At 45.0% G+C, this 17,158-nt stretch overlaps 1 protein-coding gene across 8 annotated transcripts in view; it reads right to left on the bottom strand.

Annotated features, from left to right (window-relative positions):
• Positions 1-17,158, bottom strand: part of EML6 (EMAP like 6) — a 239,166-nt gene that overhangs the window by 62,965 nt on the left and 159,043 nt on the right. For all 8 annotated transcript variants that reach the window (XM_060249242.1, XM_060249187.1, XM_060249202.1 and 5 more), the window contains 4 exons: positions 14,551-14,753; positions 10,482-10,593; positions 8,250-8,377; positions 7,012-7,153 (listed from right to left, as the gene is read on the bottom strand). In XM_060249242.1, the coding sequence (XP_060105225.1) occupies positions 7,012-7,153; positions 8,250-8,377; positions 10,482-10,593; positions 14,551-14,753 (585 nt within the window). The remainder of the gene's footprint in view (positions 1-7,011; positions 7,154-8,249; positions 8,378-10,481; positions 10,594-14,550; positions 14,754-17,158) is intronic.

The following is a 17,158-nucleotide window of genomic DNA, read 5'->3' as shown; positions in this document are numbered from 1 at the left end:
TCATTGAATGTCCATGAGTTCTTGTATTCCATGAAAGGGAGAAAAACAGGTTGCTTACCTGTAACTTATGATCTTCGAGTGGTCATCTGTGCAGTCACACACATGGGTTTTCCCGCTGGAACGAACCCGACCTCGGAGAATTCAAAGCTAGCCTTAGGCGTTATTTTTGGCGCGCACTTCCTCCCGCTCTGGGGAGCAGGCATCCACTGCGCATGCCTGGAGCGAGGGGAAGGCGCTCCACCCACCAGTTTCTTTCTAGCCGCTGTTATGTGCAATAGAGTCTATGAGATGTGAAATCGCAGAAACAGCAGCGGGGACGGATGGGTGGGCGTGTGTGACTGCACAGATGACCACTCGAAGATCATAAGTTACAGGTAAGCAACCTGTTTATCTTCTTCGTGGTCTCTGTGCAGTCCCACACATGGGTGACTGATAAGCTAACCTGCACGGAGGTGGGTGCTGTTTCTGAAGGAGAAATTTCAGAGGTTAGATTATATATAACAGAGCGGTAAGGTACTCCCGCTTACCTTGTGAGAGCATAGCGGCTCAGTTGAAGATGGAGCGGAGTACGGCTTGCCCGAAAGAAGAGTCTCGCCTTGCATGAATGTCCATAGCATAATGCGTGGCGAAAGTGGACGATGAAGACCATACTGCTGCTGCACAGATGTCTTCAATGGGTATGCCCCTCGCAAAGGCGGAGGATGTGGCTAGTGCCCTAGTAGAGTGTCCCTTTAGGGGCTTTGGAACTGTCTGTTTAGCTAACTTGTAACAAAGTGATATAGCCTCAACCAGCCATTTAGACAGTCTCTGTATAGAGAGTTTCTGCCCCTTCTTGTGGGTTCCGTAGGAAACGAACAATGCCGGATCCTTGCGAAATGCAGCAGTCCTGTCCAAGTAGAAGGCAAGGGCTCGACGCACGTCGAGGTTATGGAGGGACTTCTGTCCCGGGTCCGAAGGGTGTTGAAAAAAAGATGGCAGTGTTGTTACACTTTGAAGGTGGAAGGGTGACACCTCTTTGGGTAAGAAATTTGGGTCCGCCCTCAGAACCACTCTGTCATGATGGAAGACAGTGTATGGCGGATCTGATCGAAAAGTGCAGATGTCACTGGCCCTTTTAGCTGAGGTGAGTGCCACTAGCAGGGCTGTTTTCCACGATAACAGGTGCAAAGGGATAGACGCCATCGGTTCGAAAGGAGGCTTCATCAATTGACTGAGTACTACAGACAAACTCCATGCAGGGTAAAGTTGCCTTGTCGGGGGTTTAAGGTGAAGGATTCCCTTCAAGAAGGATTTTGTAATAGGGTGTGCGAACACTGTACGGCCCTCTATGCTCTGGTGGAAGGCAGAGATGGCTGCTAGATGTACCTTAAGTGAGGAGTAAGTAAGACCAGACTCCGAGAGAGAGGTGGTGTAAGTAAGGATCTGCGAGATAGAGGAGGACGCAGGGTGGAAATTATTACGGATTGCATATTGGGTAAAGCGTTTCCATTTAGCTGCGTAGGATTTCCTAGTAGAGGGTTTCCTGGCGTTTAGAAGGATATGTCTGACGTCGTCAGGAAAACCTAAAAACTGATCCTCCAAGCTGTTAACTTGAGGACTGACGGGTTGTGGTGCAGGACCCTGCCCTTCTGTTGTGACAGAAGATCCCGTACCTGCGGGAAGCAGTGGTAGGTATTGTTCGATAGGAGAAGCAGAGTGGTGAACCACGCCTGGCGTGGCCACCAAGGTGTGACCAGTATACAGTTCGTGTGGTCCAACTGCAACTTCTGAATTGTCCTCGTTATGAGCGGAATCGGTGGGAAAAGGAAATGAAGTGGACCGTTCCACATTTGTAGGAATGCATCCCCTGGTGACAGGGAGGAGGGAGGGCCTCTCATGTAGAAAACGTCGCATTGAGCGTTGTCCGGGGACGCAAAGACATCTATGGCCGGGGCACCAAACATAGTGAAGACAGGGAGGAGGTACTTCCTCTTGATTGACCATTCGTGATCGTTTACTGTCATCCTGCTCAGAGTATCTGCCTGAGTATTCTGCACCCCTGGTAGGTGCACTGCAGTCAGATGGATTTCGTGAGCGATACTCCAGTGCCACAATCGTAGAGCCATCTTGCAGAGACGGGAGGATGCAGTCCCTCCTTGTCGATTGATATAGAACACAGTCACCACATTGTCCGATGTTATTTGTATGTGGCGACCGTGCAGGGAGGGCAGGAAGGATTTCAGTGCCCTGTGAACAGCCAGAAGCTCGAGACAGTTGATATGCAGGAGCTTTTCGTTCGCTGTCCACTGCCCCTGGACCATCAGAGAGTCGAGGTGGGCTCCCCACCCCCATCTCGACGCATCTGTAGTGACAACAGTTGAAGGTGATTGTTTCAGGAAGGGCATTCCTTTTAGGAGGTTGTGCTGACTTGTCCACCACCGCAGGGACGGTAGAATGTGGTTGGGAACTGAGAGTAACGTCCGTTGTGACTGTTTCTGTGGGTAAAAAGTTCTGACAAACCATAGCTGTAGAGGCCGCATGTGAAGCCGGGCATGTAAGAGAACTGCGGTTGTTGCTGCCATCAGACCTAGCATGCGCTGGAACACGAAGGCTGTTTGTGTTGGGTGCAAGATTATCGTGTTGGCCAGGGTTTGGATATTCGCAACTCTGTCTATAGGTAAGTAGGCCTTGTGGTCTGTGGTGGATAGATATGCCCCGATGAATTGTATTGTCTGCGAGGGAGAAAGTTGAGACTTTTGATGATTGACCTGCAACCCTAGAGTAGCGAGGAGGTGAAGGGTTATTTGAATGTGATCTCTGAGCTGTTTTTCGGAACTTCCCACCATCAACCAATCGTCTATATAGGGGTAAAGAGTTATGCCCCGTTGACAGAGGAACGCTGCTACCACTGCCATACATTTTGTGAAGACCCTTGGAGCGGTTGAAAGGCCGAAAGGAAGTGCCCGGAATTGGTAGTGGGCATTCCCTATGGCGAATCTCAGGAACCTTCTGTGGCAGCTGTTGATGGTAATATGGAAGTACGCGTCCTGAAGATCTATCAGCGCCATCCATGCGTCCTTGGGAATGAGTGGCAGTGTGGACTGTAGGGTAATCATGCGGAATTTTGTAGGACGTATGTACTTGTTCAGTCTGCGTAAGTCCAGGATTGGGCGCTGGCCCCCGTCTCTCTTCGGTACCAGAAAGTACCGGGAGTAAAACCCCGTGCGATGGTATTGAGGGGGGATTGGCTCTATGGCCTGTTTGGCCAGAAGGATGTCGATCTCGTCTTGTAGAACCTGTGAGGGGGGGGGTTGCCAGGAAGTGAGAGCTCTGTGGTTGGGAAGTGAACTCTATGAAGTAACCTTTCTTTATAATTTGCAGTACCCAGGAGTCCGTTGTTATGGACTGCCACGTCGGTAGGAAGGGAAGGAGTCTGGGAGTGGAGGGGGCGAAGTCAAAGAGACTGCTTGTTTGGGGGAGTGGTCTTTTTAGAAGGTTGCGGTCTTTGGCGTTGCTGGAAGGGCTGCTTTGCAGGAGGTGCCCTCCTTCTCCAGTAATCAGATTGCTTGGGAGACCTGGTGCGCTTATAAGAGGGGGTTCTCCAAGGTCTCTGTCTGTTGCCTTGAGGTTGCTGTTGGTTTATCCCCAGTCGCTTTGCTCTTTTCCTGCTGTCATCCACGGTGGTAAGGATGTCATCCGTAGTGGCATTAAATAGGCCCTGCCCATCAAATGGTAGGTCTTCTATCTTGTACTTAATGTCCTGTTGTAAGGTGGACGAGCGAAGCCAGGCGTGTCTTCTAAGGGCTATTGCGGTCGCCATTGATCTGGATGTGCAACCGACTGAGTGGCGGACAGTGTTAATTTGTTGCTTGCTAAGGCGATTAAGCTCCCTTAGCAACTTGGTGGCCTGACGTTGTGATGGTTCAGGTAGCGAAGGCACTAGAGTAGTGAGTTGTGCTGCAATGTTGTGTGCATATGCTGTGAAGTGGGCCATGTAGTTATTGATCTTTGCTGATGCTGTAGAGATTGAATAAAGCTTTCTCCCCAGTGTATCCAATTTACGCCCCTCTTTCTCAGGTGGTACAGGGTGGCGTGTTTGTTTAGTTTTTGAGGACGAATGTACAATCATAGAGTTAGGTGCTGGATGGTTGTATAGGAATTTGGACTCCGGAGCATGTATCTTGTACAGTGACTCAACCCGTTTGGACGTTGGTGGTATAGAGGCTGGCTTATCCCAAGCCTCCTTCAGTGCCTCTAGGTGGACCGGAAGCATGGGCAATGAAGAGCTAGCAGGTAGGTCTGCGTTGATCAAATCGTGGACGACGTCGGTAACTCTAGGAAGGTCAGTGGTCAGCTTGATGTTCAAAGCTGTGGCCATATCGGTTATGAGGTCCAGATAGGACTTGGCTCCTTCTGAGGGAGAGAGGTCTGCAGGCTTGACTATGTCGGAAGCTGGTGAGGCCAGTTGAGATAAGGAGTGTGAAGAGTCTGAAGCCTCAAGGTCCGACTCGTCTTCATCCCATGGGTCCTGTGGATTAGGTGTAAAAGGTTCCGATAGCAAGGGTGCTTTGGTCTGCTGGTCGGTTTGCTTAGATGTTGACGGTGTAGGAGAGACTGGGACCCGACGGCGAGGCGATACTGTCTGTGCGGAATGACGAGAGGGCTGCTGTTGGTACCGTGGTGGACTTTGCTGGTGTTGGTACCGTGCTGAATCCTGTGGCTGGTACCGTGGTGGGCTTTGCTGGTGTTGGTACCGTGCTGAATCTGAATCCTGTGGTTGGTACCGTGGTGGACTTTGCTGGTGTTGGTACCGTGCTGAATCCTGTGGCTGGTACCGGCCCAAGTCCTTTTGCTGCTGATGTTGGTACCTGGTCGAGTCGTGTCGTTGATACTGGTCGTGGTACTGGTCGTGGTGCCGTTCGTGACGTCCCACATCCTGGTACCGTGGGTCACGGCGCCTACGGGTGCGGTAAGACTCTACAGAAGGAGATCTCGACGGAGTATAGCGCAGGTAGGAGGATCGGGACGGAGAGCGTGATCTGCTATGGTACCGACTCCCTTCGTCTCTACTGGAGGATCAATCACGGTATCGCGTGCTCTTCTCCCTGTATGGGGATGCCTGGTACCGATGCTTCAGTCTGTCTCTGTTTATAGGGGACGCAATATGCTTGTCCCTAGAGAGTGATCTTCCGTGACGCCTATCGGGTGCATGGTCTCGACGGCGTGGGGAGTCAAGGCGGAGAGGAGACACCATAGCGTCCTTGTAGGTACGCGGAACAGTCACGTCCCGGAAGGAATCGAGGTCGAGCTGTTGTTGAAGTGGCTGAGATGGCTGAGTTGGTTCCTTCGCCAAAAGGTCCTCCGGTAGGAATTCCTGTACCGATGGTGATCGAGAGCGAATCCGTATAACCTCGGATTCAATGGCATCCACCGGAGTCAGGACTGGAGGTGGCGGCGGAGCCGTGAGCACTCGGAGTGAGGAGACCGCCATGGCGGCTTTCGCGTCCGAAGCCCCTTGATGCGGCGAAGAAGATTTCTCTTTTCCCGTCGATTCACCATGTTTATTGGAATCGTGGTGCTTCTTCACGTGCTTTGAGGGCTTAAGCTTCCTGGGAACCACAGCCACAGAAGCTGCCTGGGCCGTACCGACCCTCTGAGGTGTGAGGGTAGGTGGAGACTTCCGCGGTTCGGAAGCTTGAGACATAGCCGGGCGCAAAGATGTCGTCAGTAAGTAACTGTTGAGTCTAGCGGCGCGGTTCTTCCTAGCTTGTTTGCCGAACTGGGCACAATGAGTGCAATTGTCCGTTCTGTGGGCTTCACCCAGGCAAATTAAGCAGAGCGAGTGGCCGTCTGAAGAGGGAATCTTAATCCCGCAACGGGTGCACTTTTTAAAGGTAATTTTAACTTCTTTTCCTTCCATACGCCCGGGGGGGAAGGGGGGGGGGAAGGAAGAAGGGAGAAGAGATAAAGGGGGAGAAATATTTATTTATTTTTTATTTTTTTATTTTTTTACTATACCAGACAGGCGAAGTAAGGTAGAAGAAAAAGTGAGGAAAAACGTTGAGCGGTAGCGGTGAAAAGACGGCTGAGGAGGCTAGTTGAGAAGAGACGCAACGAGGAAGGACTATCCCGGGCGGCGGTCGGAAAGAAACTGGTGGGTATTCCATGAAAGGGAGAATAGTACTTCTTTCTCCGCTTTCTCTATCCCATGCATAATCTTGTAAACCTCTATCATGTCACTCCAAAGTCGACATTTCTCCAAGTTAAAGAGCCCCAAGCATTTTAACCTTTCTTCATAAGGAAAGTGTTCCAACCCTTTAATCATTCTAGTTGCCCTTTCCTGCACTTTTTCCAATACTATATCCTTTTTGAGGTGCGGTGACCAGAACTGCACACAGTACTCCAAATGAGGCTGCACCATCGATTTATACAGGGGCATTATGATACTGGCTGATTTGTTTTCAATTCCCTTCCTAATTCCCAGCAAGGGGTTGGCCTTTTTTATTGCAATCGCACACTGTCTCGACATTTTCAGTGAGTTATCTACCACGACCCCAAGATCTCTCTCTTGGTCATTTTCTGCCAGTTCACACCCCATCAACTTGTATTTATAGTTAGGATTTTTGGTCCCAATGTGGATTACTTTGCACTTGGCCAGGTTGAACCTCATTTGCCACATTGACACCCACTTGCCCAGCCTCAACAGATCCCTTTGGAGTGGGATCTATTATGATTTGTATGAATCCTATTCTAAAGCAGGCCTGCACAACTCCTAACCTTACTTATCAAGTCAAATGGAACCCACTAGAAGTGTATTGAGGGCTGTCAAGATATTAACAACCTATTGTTTTTTCAGTTTTAGGAAAACAAGCAAACCAAGATGTCTATCAAGGTCCTGGTGGATGACCACATACAGGTGATAGTCTACATTTCTGGATAACAAATTGTTGCAGGCCTGTTATAAGATGTAACTGAGAAAATATTTAATTAAAATCTCTGCAATGACAGCATATAATGTTAAATATGGGTTACCTTTCTTGAGTTTTCTTACAGCTAGCATACGGTGTTGAGAGGAAAGTTCCCAGATCCTTAGAGTTTTGTCATCGCTCACTGTTGCACAGATAGGCAAGAGAGGATGAGTTGCCAAACCCCAGACCTCTCCTTCCATATGGCCCTGTTCATACAGTAAGAAAGAGAGTTAAAGGGGAAACAGTTTGTATAACTGTGTCCCAATTCTAAGTCAGTATAATTTCTAAGGAACATTTTCTGCTTTATTATTTATTTATTTATTTCATTTATACCCTGCTTTCCCTTCAGAGCCAGTTTGGTGTAGTGGTTAAGTGTGCGGACTCTTATCTGGGAGAACCGGGTTTGATTCCCCACTCCTCCACTTGCACCTGCTAGCATGGCCTTGGGTCAGCCATAGCCCTGGCAGAGGTTGTCCTTGAAAGGGCAGCTGCTGTGAGAGCCCTCTCCAGCCCCACCCACCTCACAGGGTGTCTGTTGTGGGGGAGGAAGGTAAAGGAGATTGTGAGCCGCTCTGAGACTCTTCGGAGTGGAGGGCGGGATATAAATCCAATATCTTCTTCTTCTTCTTCTTCCTTCATACTGTAAGCCCAGCATGGCTTATACATTGTTCTCCTATCCTCCAGTTTATTCTCACAACAATTATATAAGGCAGGTTAGGCTCACAGTGTGTGAGTGACCCAAGGTCACCAAGCAAGTTTCCATGGTAGAGTGCAGATTCAAACTGAGGTCTCCCAGATCCAATTCACATCACATTGGTTCTCTATTGAACTTTTTAAACTACCAATCAATGGGATCTCTAGTCTCCCCTATTTCTACATATTCTCCCCCTTTTCCACTTGTGTAATGAATAAATAATCACTTTGGGAGTCAAAATCTCATAAACCATTTAGTACATTCTGCCTGAGTCCTGATTCCAGCCAGCAGAGAACAGAAGCAGCACACCATCTTCTGCTAAACGGAAAGATGAAAGGTGAAGCCAAACATTTTTAAGAGGGAGGAAATTGTGCCTCCTTTTCCATCTTGGATTCCCACCTCTACTTGTTTATGTCTAGTCTGATATGACTTAAGTTTCAGGCTTGGAGATTTTGCAAACAGATTTGGACACCAACTGTTCTTAAATTAAAGAGGTAGGATGGAAATCAATTCCATTAATACTTATGCATAAGCAAGCAATCACAGAAATGCTGAGTGCTCTGAGTCTTTTTCAGGTATATTCTGGTATACAAGACAAGCCATAGTACCTGCACAAGAAGAGTCATGGGGCCACTTTTATCAATTTCAAGAATCTCTCCATTTTTTGTTCCCACCAGTATATGACCATGTCCTAAAGTGATGGCCCGGATCGATGGATTGTCTTCCAGCAGCAACCCTGGAAGATTGAGGTGCAGGGGGAAGCACACCTTTATTTGAATTTATTCATTTTCAACCAAAAGAAAAGTCTCATCATATGCTACAATTTACAGACCAATCATTATGCAAGCAAAGCTGCAGCATGTGGAAGCATGTTGCTATAATGGCAATGCACTTTGCACATGGGCCACGCTGGTGGCAAAGAACAAGCATGCAGGAGAAGTTTAATACAATGCTTAAGCCCAGGTTAGCCTGATCTCATCAGATCTCAGAAGCTAAGCAGTGTCAGTCCTGGTCAGTATTTGGATGAGAGATCACAAGGAAATTCAGGATTCCTATGTAGAGGAAGGCAATGGAAAACCACGTCTGAATGTCTCTTGCCTTGAAAACCCTGCAGGGTTGCTATAAGACAGCTGTGACTTGACAGCAGCAGCAACAACAAAAGTCCTGACCAACTGAATAATTGCGTTCTCGGAAATCTGATTTTAGCACAATTTCAAGACATGTTTAGTTAAGGTTTGCAGCATAACACAATACATGCATTCAACATTCAATAATGAAAGCTAACAGTTCATCCCCATGCAAGGGTTAACCTCTGAGGCCAGAACTGAGGGTCAGCAGCTCCATGTCACCCCTCTTCTCTCCCTTATACAAAACATGAGATCAAACAGCATCATGCTCTGAATGAGCCTACCTCTGCAAGCGGCATCACCAAAGTGGGCTGAAGATGGGGATACATGCAGACATCATGCTTTGCGTTTTGAACTGCTAAATATTACTAGGTGACTGAACAAAGGAGAAGTGGAGCTGCTGTGTATGTTTTGGCAGCAGGCATGCATTTCTGCCATGTCTCATTCCAGCAAGCACTGTGGAGCTGATTTTTCTTGCACTGTAACTTGTTACAGTGCTTAGTCTTCTAAACCCTCCTAAAAGGTATTTTAAAAGCTGGCAGCATTTTATTAGTGTTATAGCAACAGAGAAGCAATGGCTGTGTATTAGGTCACAGGCATTTCTTACAGAATTGTAGTAGGATTCATAGGGTTGTAAACCCCTTTGAGAAGTGTTTATGTTATAAAGAAGCAAAGTGCTGATCTTTTTTTGCTAGCCCAATCTCATCAGATCTTGGAAGCTAAGAAGGGGTGGCCCTGGATAGTATTTGGATGGGAAACCTCCCAAGAATGCCAGAGTCATGGTGAAGAGGCAGGAAATGACAAAACACCTTTGAATGTCTCGTGCCTTGAAAACCCTAAGCCAACTGGATGGCATTTTTTCACCACCATGACAATTTAGCTAAACCCTGAACAGAAATTTGCAAGAGAAACTGAGCACCATTTCATACCTCTGGCTCCAACCACAAGTGAAGGCAACAACTTCCGTGTGTTTAAACTGAATTTTACCCAACATGTTGAAAACTGGAGAAGGACTCTAATATTAGAAAGGAACCTAAAAAGGCAATTAGAAAGATCGCAGAGCAGTACACAGTGGGCACAAGATTAATGAGTCCCTTTAATTCATGCACCACCTTTAGGCATTTGGATCTATTGCCATCACAACCAGTTTGAGCATAAGAGTAAATGCAGTGGTAATACCCAGGGTTCCTGCCATGTAGGAAGTACAAATATTTTGTTCTCACTGAGAATCTGTATTTGAATTACAGATCGTATACCTAATGAAAGATCAATAGTGTGTTTCTTGGTCATGTAAATATATCTGATAATGTACTTGAGTATGAAAGCTTTCAAAGGGGTTCAAGTCACAGCAGGACGCTGCTTAGCAGGAAACGGACTTCCTTGAAGAACGTATCTGCATGATACAGAAATGTTTATCTCATTCACTTTTTATGTGGATACTTGAAGCATCACTGTCTTCTCATGACCATTTCTGCATGTGGTAATTATAGGCGAAATGTATGCCTTATTAGTGGTCAAATGCTCCCTGCGAGTAGAAAACCATTTCGGAAGCACATGCTAGAATGTTCAACTTTTATTTTTCAGCAAGACTGACAGTGGCCCCTGGGAGAAGGAGCAGATTTCTTAGGATGCTGCAGTATGTCTGGCTGCTGCAGAGGAACTTTGAAGGATGCAGTTACCCTCCCAAGCTCTTTTAGCTTGTTGAAAGTATACCTTTAGAACCAGGTGATAATGCTGCTCTTTTGATTGCATATGTCTTCAGGCACCTCTCAAATGTATCATCCCAAAGAGCTACCACACCATCCTTCCCACCTGTCACAAAACCCTGTGGAAATACAAGTTTAAAATGTAAACAAAGTAATCTGAACAGGGGCAGGATGGTCATTATAGCTACTGTGAAATCTCCATGCGCCCCCCCCCCCCAAACACTTGGGCTGCTCCAGCCCAGGGTAGAAGGGCCATGTGTGGCCTGGGAAGGATGGTTCCTGGTCCACATGAGCCACACCCAGCCTGGGGAAGACAGCTCTCAACCTTGGCGAATTGTGACTTGAGACGCCAAGCCAGCAGAGCAAGGCACAACATGCAGATGATAGTGTCCAAATTCTAAGTCAGCATTGCATGAAGTGAGCTATGCAAGGTGCAGGGCTGGCTGGCTCTTTCTCCCTCCTTCCCTCCTCCTTTATAGGGCAAAGCCTGGGAGGAACAGGGGCAGGACTGTTGTCCAGGGGCAGGGCCCCTGTCTAGGACTATTTTTTTCCTCCCAATCCATCCCTGCACCTTAAAGATCTAACAGATAAAGCATCATGTTCTTTCATGCTATTTAATTACAAAGTAAAATTTTTCACATGCTGTGAACATTTCCATTTCTGTTGAACCCAGCCTCTTAAGTACTAAACACCAAGGTATGCAGTTAGTTCAGTTAAATGTATAAGTGCTAAAATAACAATGTACAATGAAGTATTTACAGGAAGTGGTCATAAGTTGGTAATAAAACAATATGTAATCATAATCAGGAAAATATCCCAGTAAGATTTGCTTTGGGGCATACTAATACTGTTGCCAGTTGTACTTGGAACAGGATTCTTGAGTCTTTGCTAAAAGCGAGAATTTGTATTCCTGCCATTTACAGTTATGTTAGCCAGAAAGCAAAACAGCCAGAGACAAAGAGAACAGGAAGGACTATTAAAGGTCAGGACTGGAAAGTACTATCGATCATTCCAGTTGTCTTTAACAGAAACACCTATTACTGATAATGCCTATTCTAGCTGCAGTTGGAGCCAAACTGTCCCTTTCAATACATCAGTTTAATTTCCAAAGGCACTTTTCTGTCTTATGTCCTTCTAGAATCAAGAGGTTCTATGAACTTCCTATGTCCACAGGTGTGTTAAATTTCCACAGTTCTACACGTCTGATAATCCTCAAGAACAGGAACTTGCTTGCCTGATGGAAAGGCTATAAATCATGTAAGATACATAAACAATCCTCTAAAGAATAGTTGAGACGTGTGTATACGTGTGCTCTAAAGACTTTAGGAAAGTAATAAAATGGTAAAAATTTTCTGTTAAGTAGGAGACTAAAATTCAGGACCCTCAAGTTAGAATTTTCAGAAATACTATATGCCAAGAACCAGTGAAAATATGTTGGGTGTAGTTAGAACTATAGGTAGAAATCTGAGGCAGGGGTGGAGAAAACAGCTGTTCCCCCTCATAAAAAATCTATCTCCATGTATCTGGATATATACACAAATAATCAGCAGGGTAGCCAAAGACAGAAAATGTAAATAATGGATGAGCTCTATCTTATTTGGGTAAACAATACATGGATTGTCACAATGAGAACATTTCTAGATACAATTCTGCAGAAATGAAGAAAGTACAGGAAAGAGAAAATAGCTGGGAATTCAGAGAACCCACTAAGAATATTTCTTAAGTGCTCCAGAGATCTATTTATTTATTTTATTCAATTTGTATCCCACCCTCCCTGCAAGCAGGCTCATAAAAAAACACAATATTAAAATCAGATTAACAAGTTAAAATGCATCTAAAATATTAAGAATGTTAACATAAACAACTAACTGGTCCATCAACAGATAATGAGCCAACTGAATCCCAGGTGGTCACTTGGATCAGAAGTCACTGGAGGGGAGGCCTGACAGAAAGTAGGCACCCACTGCCTCAACTAATATAATATCTAGCAACAGGGGTGGAATTCTAGCAAGAGCTCCTTTGCATATTAGGCCACACACACCTGATGTAGTCAATCCTCCAAGAGCTTGCAAAAAAGAGCCTTGTAAGCTCTTGGAGGATTGGCTACATCAGGGGTACGTGGCCTAATATGCAATGGAGCTCTTGCTAGAATTCCACCCCTGTTGATAGATATTATATTTTCTTTTTTAAAAAACTGACCAGAAAGCTGTGACCATGAAACTGATCAGATTTCAGGGGAGAGAGTGAAAAAAAACCTGTGGTCAGTTTTAGGGTCATATGGCTTTCTGGTCAATTTCATAGCAACCAGAATGACCACAAGTGTGTGCTGCCTTGTGTGTGCAGGCAGATTCCTCAGCGTTTGATCGCTAGCATTGCATGTTTAAAGTTTTTTTAAAAGGAGCAAGGAAGCCTGAGATGGAGGGGAGGGGGAAGGTGGGAGTGGTGTGTGGAATCAATTGGGAAGGTTGGGTGTGAATGTGAGTGGACATCAGGGGGCAGTGCCCTCCCCCCCCCCCGAGAATTTCTGCATGTTGAGTGAAGTGAAGCCAAGTCAGAATTGGCTTGAGAAAAACCTCACAGTAAAAGTGGTTGTAAAAAAGCCTGAGAAAAGCTGAGTTCAAATTGAAGCTACTTCTTTAGGAGGCAAAGTATGTGTGGAAAAGGAAAAAAAAGTTGAAGTCATTCAGTGCCAAAAGCAACAAAATCAAAATGTGCAGATTAGCCCGAAGTATTAGACAATAATTTTATTTGTTTGTCTGTCTGTCTGTCTGTCTGTCTGTCTGTCTGTCTGTCTGTCTGTCTGTCTGTCTGTCTGTCTGTCTGTCTGTCTGTCTATCTATCTATCTATCTATCTATCTATCTATCTATCTATCTATCTATCTATCTATCTATCTATCTATCTATCTATTTAATAGACTTATATTCCGCCTTTTCCCATAATGGGCTCAAAGCGGATCACAACATATAAAATAGCAATAAAAACCTACATATCAAAGTTAAAACACCAATTTCAAATTAACAGTAAAAACAATAAATAAAGTGCACCATTGCCTCAGATACATCTTAACCAATAATTCCTGGACCTTTACCCTCGAAGTATTTCTAAGCTTCAAAGATGAAACCACAAGTATAAACAGAGTAGGCTGTGAAAAGAGGTGTGTATTGATAATCATAGGCAGAGGTGGCCAAACTGTGGCTTTGGAGCCACATGTGGCTCTTTCACACATATTGTGTGGCTCTCAAAGCCCCCACCATCCCGTTGGCCAGCTTGGAGAAGGCATTTGTCTCTTTAAGTCACTTCTCCAAGCTAAGCCAGCTGGTGGGAGAATTCATTTAAAGTTGTCTTTCTTTCTTTCTTTCTTTCTTTCTTTCTTTCTTTCTTTCTTTCTTTCTTTCTTTCTTTCTTTCTTTCTTTCTTTCTTTCTTTCTTTCTTTCTTTCTTTCTTTCTTTCTTTCTTTCTTTCTTTCTTTCTTTCTTCCTTCCTTCCTTCCTTCCTTCCTTCCTTCCTTATTTTTATTTTATTATAGTTCATTTGTATTCTGCCCTTTCCCACAAGCAGGCTCAGGGCAGATCACAACAGGAGTTAAAACAATTAAAAACTACAAGCTAAAACCATAAAATACAATAAAACAAATAACACATATATCAAAGGGGGTGGTTCCCATTGGGCGCATTCTATATATTAGTACAGCAGTAGGCCCAGAGATGAAATAGTAAATTAAGATAAAATAATATAGCATCATGACAGGCAAAGGAGTTCAAGCAGATGGAAATAAGGATGTCCACTGCCTCAACCAAAGGCCCAGCGGAACAGCTCCATCTTGCAGGCCCTACGAAATGGCATCAAATCAGGTAGGGCCCGGATCTCCACAGGGAGCTGATTCCACCAGGTTGGGACCAAGGCCGAAAAGGTCTTCCGGCCTTCCTTCCTCTCTCAAACATCTGACTTCATGTCTTGCGGCTCTCAAACATCTGATGTTTATTCAGTGTGGCTCTTACATTAAGCAAGTTTGGCCACCCCTGATCTTAGGAAATCTCAAAGTAAAATAAGTAATATGTGGTGTCATAACCATACCTTATCTAAGGCATGCATTGCAAATACAGGCCCATCATGAGCTTTTACTGTCTTAAGCAGCAAAATATCTTTCCAGATGTAAATGTCTCCAGTAGCAGAACCAGAGAAAACCAGATCCTCTATTCGTCCATAGGAAACACTCATCATAGTTTCTTGTTTCCCAATATTTCCAAAAATTCCACGTTTGGAGGTAAAACCACCACCTGATTGTAAGGCAGAGAAAACAAGTATATTGTAATATTGCTGTTTGAGTTACTGGCCACTTGAACAATGAACTCTGTCCCCATTACACCTTGTACAGGAGGAACAGTGACATTAAAAAATGAATTACATATGACCAAGCAGAACAGGAAGAAAAAGAATACTCTCCTCAATCCTCTGAGACAAGACCTCTTTTCCTTATGACTTTATAATGTATTAGGATTTTATAGTTCAATTTCAAAATTATTAATAGGAATAAAATGTTTTTGAAAGTCTCTAGGCACAATCCAAGCAATAATAAACACATCCCCTGTTACCTCAAGGAATGATTTATGCAGATGATTAATATTTCTCCAAATGCAATTAATGGGATGTACAGGTATGTTTACTCAGAAGCAAGTCCTGCTGAATTTAATGAGATTTGCTTCCTGCTAAGTGGCCATAGCATATGAGGTTATTTATTTATTTATTATTCAAATTTATATTCCGCCCTCCTTGCAAGTGTGCTCAGGGCGGATCACAACATACAATAAACATATAAAAGTAATCACTATAAATAACAATTCAATTCAATAAAAACAATAACATCATGAGAACACAGGATTTCCAGCTGGACTCAATTTATCTTCAACTTTGTGAACTGGGCTATATATGGTATGTATGATACTTAAATAGTATCAGGGGTGTCAGCAGCACTGGGGCAGAGGGCTAGGATCTTTCTGGATGCCCAGTTGCCTCAACCAAAGGCCTAGTGGAACAGCTCCATTTTACAGGAATGCCAATAAGTCCTGCAGGGCCATGACCTCTGCTGGGAGCATGTTCCACCAGGTTGGGGCCAACGCCAAGAAAGCCCTGGCCCTGCTCAAGGCCAAATCCTTTGGGCTGGGGACAATCAGAAGATCTTGTTCCATGGAGCACAAGGCCCTCCAGGGCACATATGGGGAGAGGCAGTCCCTCAGGTATGTCGGTCCCAGGCCGCACAAGGCTTTAAAGGTCAATACCAAAACCTTGAAATGGATCTGGTACTCAATCGGTGGCCAGTTGGTGAAGTACCACCTGAATGTGGGCCCGTACATCCGCCAGTCTTGCTGACCTACTATGCCACTAATATTTAACATGTTCTGGGCCACAGGATGAAGAATTGTACTAAATGGCACATAAGTTTATGCATGTTATTAATGAAGATTAATGAACTGCTGTTTGCATGTTATATTTATGAGCAGAAAACACCTTTGCATTTTAAAAAGAATTCTAAAGTACTCTGTGAACCAATTCAGCGAGTTTAAGACAGTGTTTCCAAAATAACGATAGAGGCAACACATTTTTTTCATAATTAAAATTAGGCACCATTTTATTCTTGAAACCTCCCAAGCTGACACTATTGCATAGTTTACATTTATTTATTTATTTCATTTATACATTTCTTTCCAATGGGGACTCAAAGTGGCTTATATTATTGTCCTCTCATCTATTTATCCTCACAACAACTCTGTAACATACATTAGGCTGAGTGGGTACGTGATTGACCCAGGTCACCTAGCAAGCTTCCATGACCAAATGATGCTGCTGAGGCAGAAACACTTACCTGTATGCCCTCCACTTACACAAGCATCCAATATAAAATGGGCAGCTACATGTGCTTACTTAGCAAGCCAGCACAACACCTACTCAGGGCACAAATCTATGGCATGCTGACTAGGCAAGCATGCCCACTATGCATAGGTGTTATATAGCCTAGCACCCCACAGTCACCTTGTGACATGTTAAAATGTGAGAAAAGGGTCACACTAAATATCCCACACACATTTCAGACTCAGAGGAGAGATTCTAGAAGAAGAAGAAGAAGATATTGGATTTATATTCTGCCCTCCACTCCGAAGAGTCTCAGAGCGGCTCACAATCTCCTTTACCTTCCTCCCCAACAACAGACACCCTGTGAGGTGGGTGGGGCTGGAGAGGGCTCTCACAGCAGCTGCCCTTTCAAGGACAACCTCTGCCAGAGCTATGGCTGACCCAAGGCCATGCTAGCAGGTGCAAGTGGAGGAGTGGGGAATCAAACCCAGTTCTCCCAGATAAGAGTCCACACACTTAACCACTACATCAAACTGGCTCTCCAGTTTGGAGAAGCCCAAGGGAGAGAAGAAGCATACATCACTCAGGCAAAGCAATCCTAAGCCATGCCCATGCTGCAGCTGTGGTGCTGCTAGTAGCCTCCCTAAGGAAATAGTTACACAGTGGCTGACTGGGAAAAAAGGTGCCCCAACAGTGTTGCTGACCACTGCTGAGGTGTCATCTGTGGCAATTCCACTGCAGCATCTCATTCCAGCATTGTTTATTTATTTATTTTATTTATTTATTACATTTGATTTATATCCCGCCCTCTCCGCAAGCGGACTCAGGGCGGCTC

This window comes from Heteronotia binoei, chromosome 1 (genome assembly GCF_032191835.1).
Source record: "Heteronotia binoei isolate CCM8104 ecotype False Entrance Well chromosome 1, APGP_CSIRO_Hbin_v1, whole genome shotgun sequence".
Classification (NCBI taxonomy): domain Eukaryota; kingdom Metazoa; phylum Chordata; class Lepidosauria; order Squamata; family Gekkonidae; genus Heteronotia; species Heteronotia binoei.
This window is presented reverse-complemented; position numbering and strand designations above follow the sequence as displayed.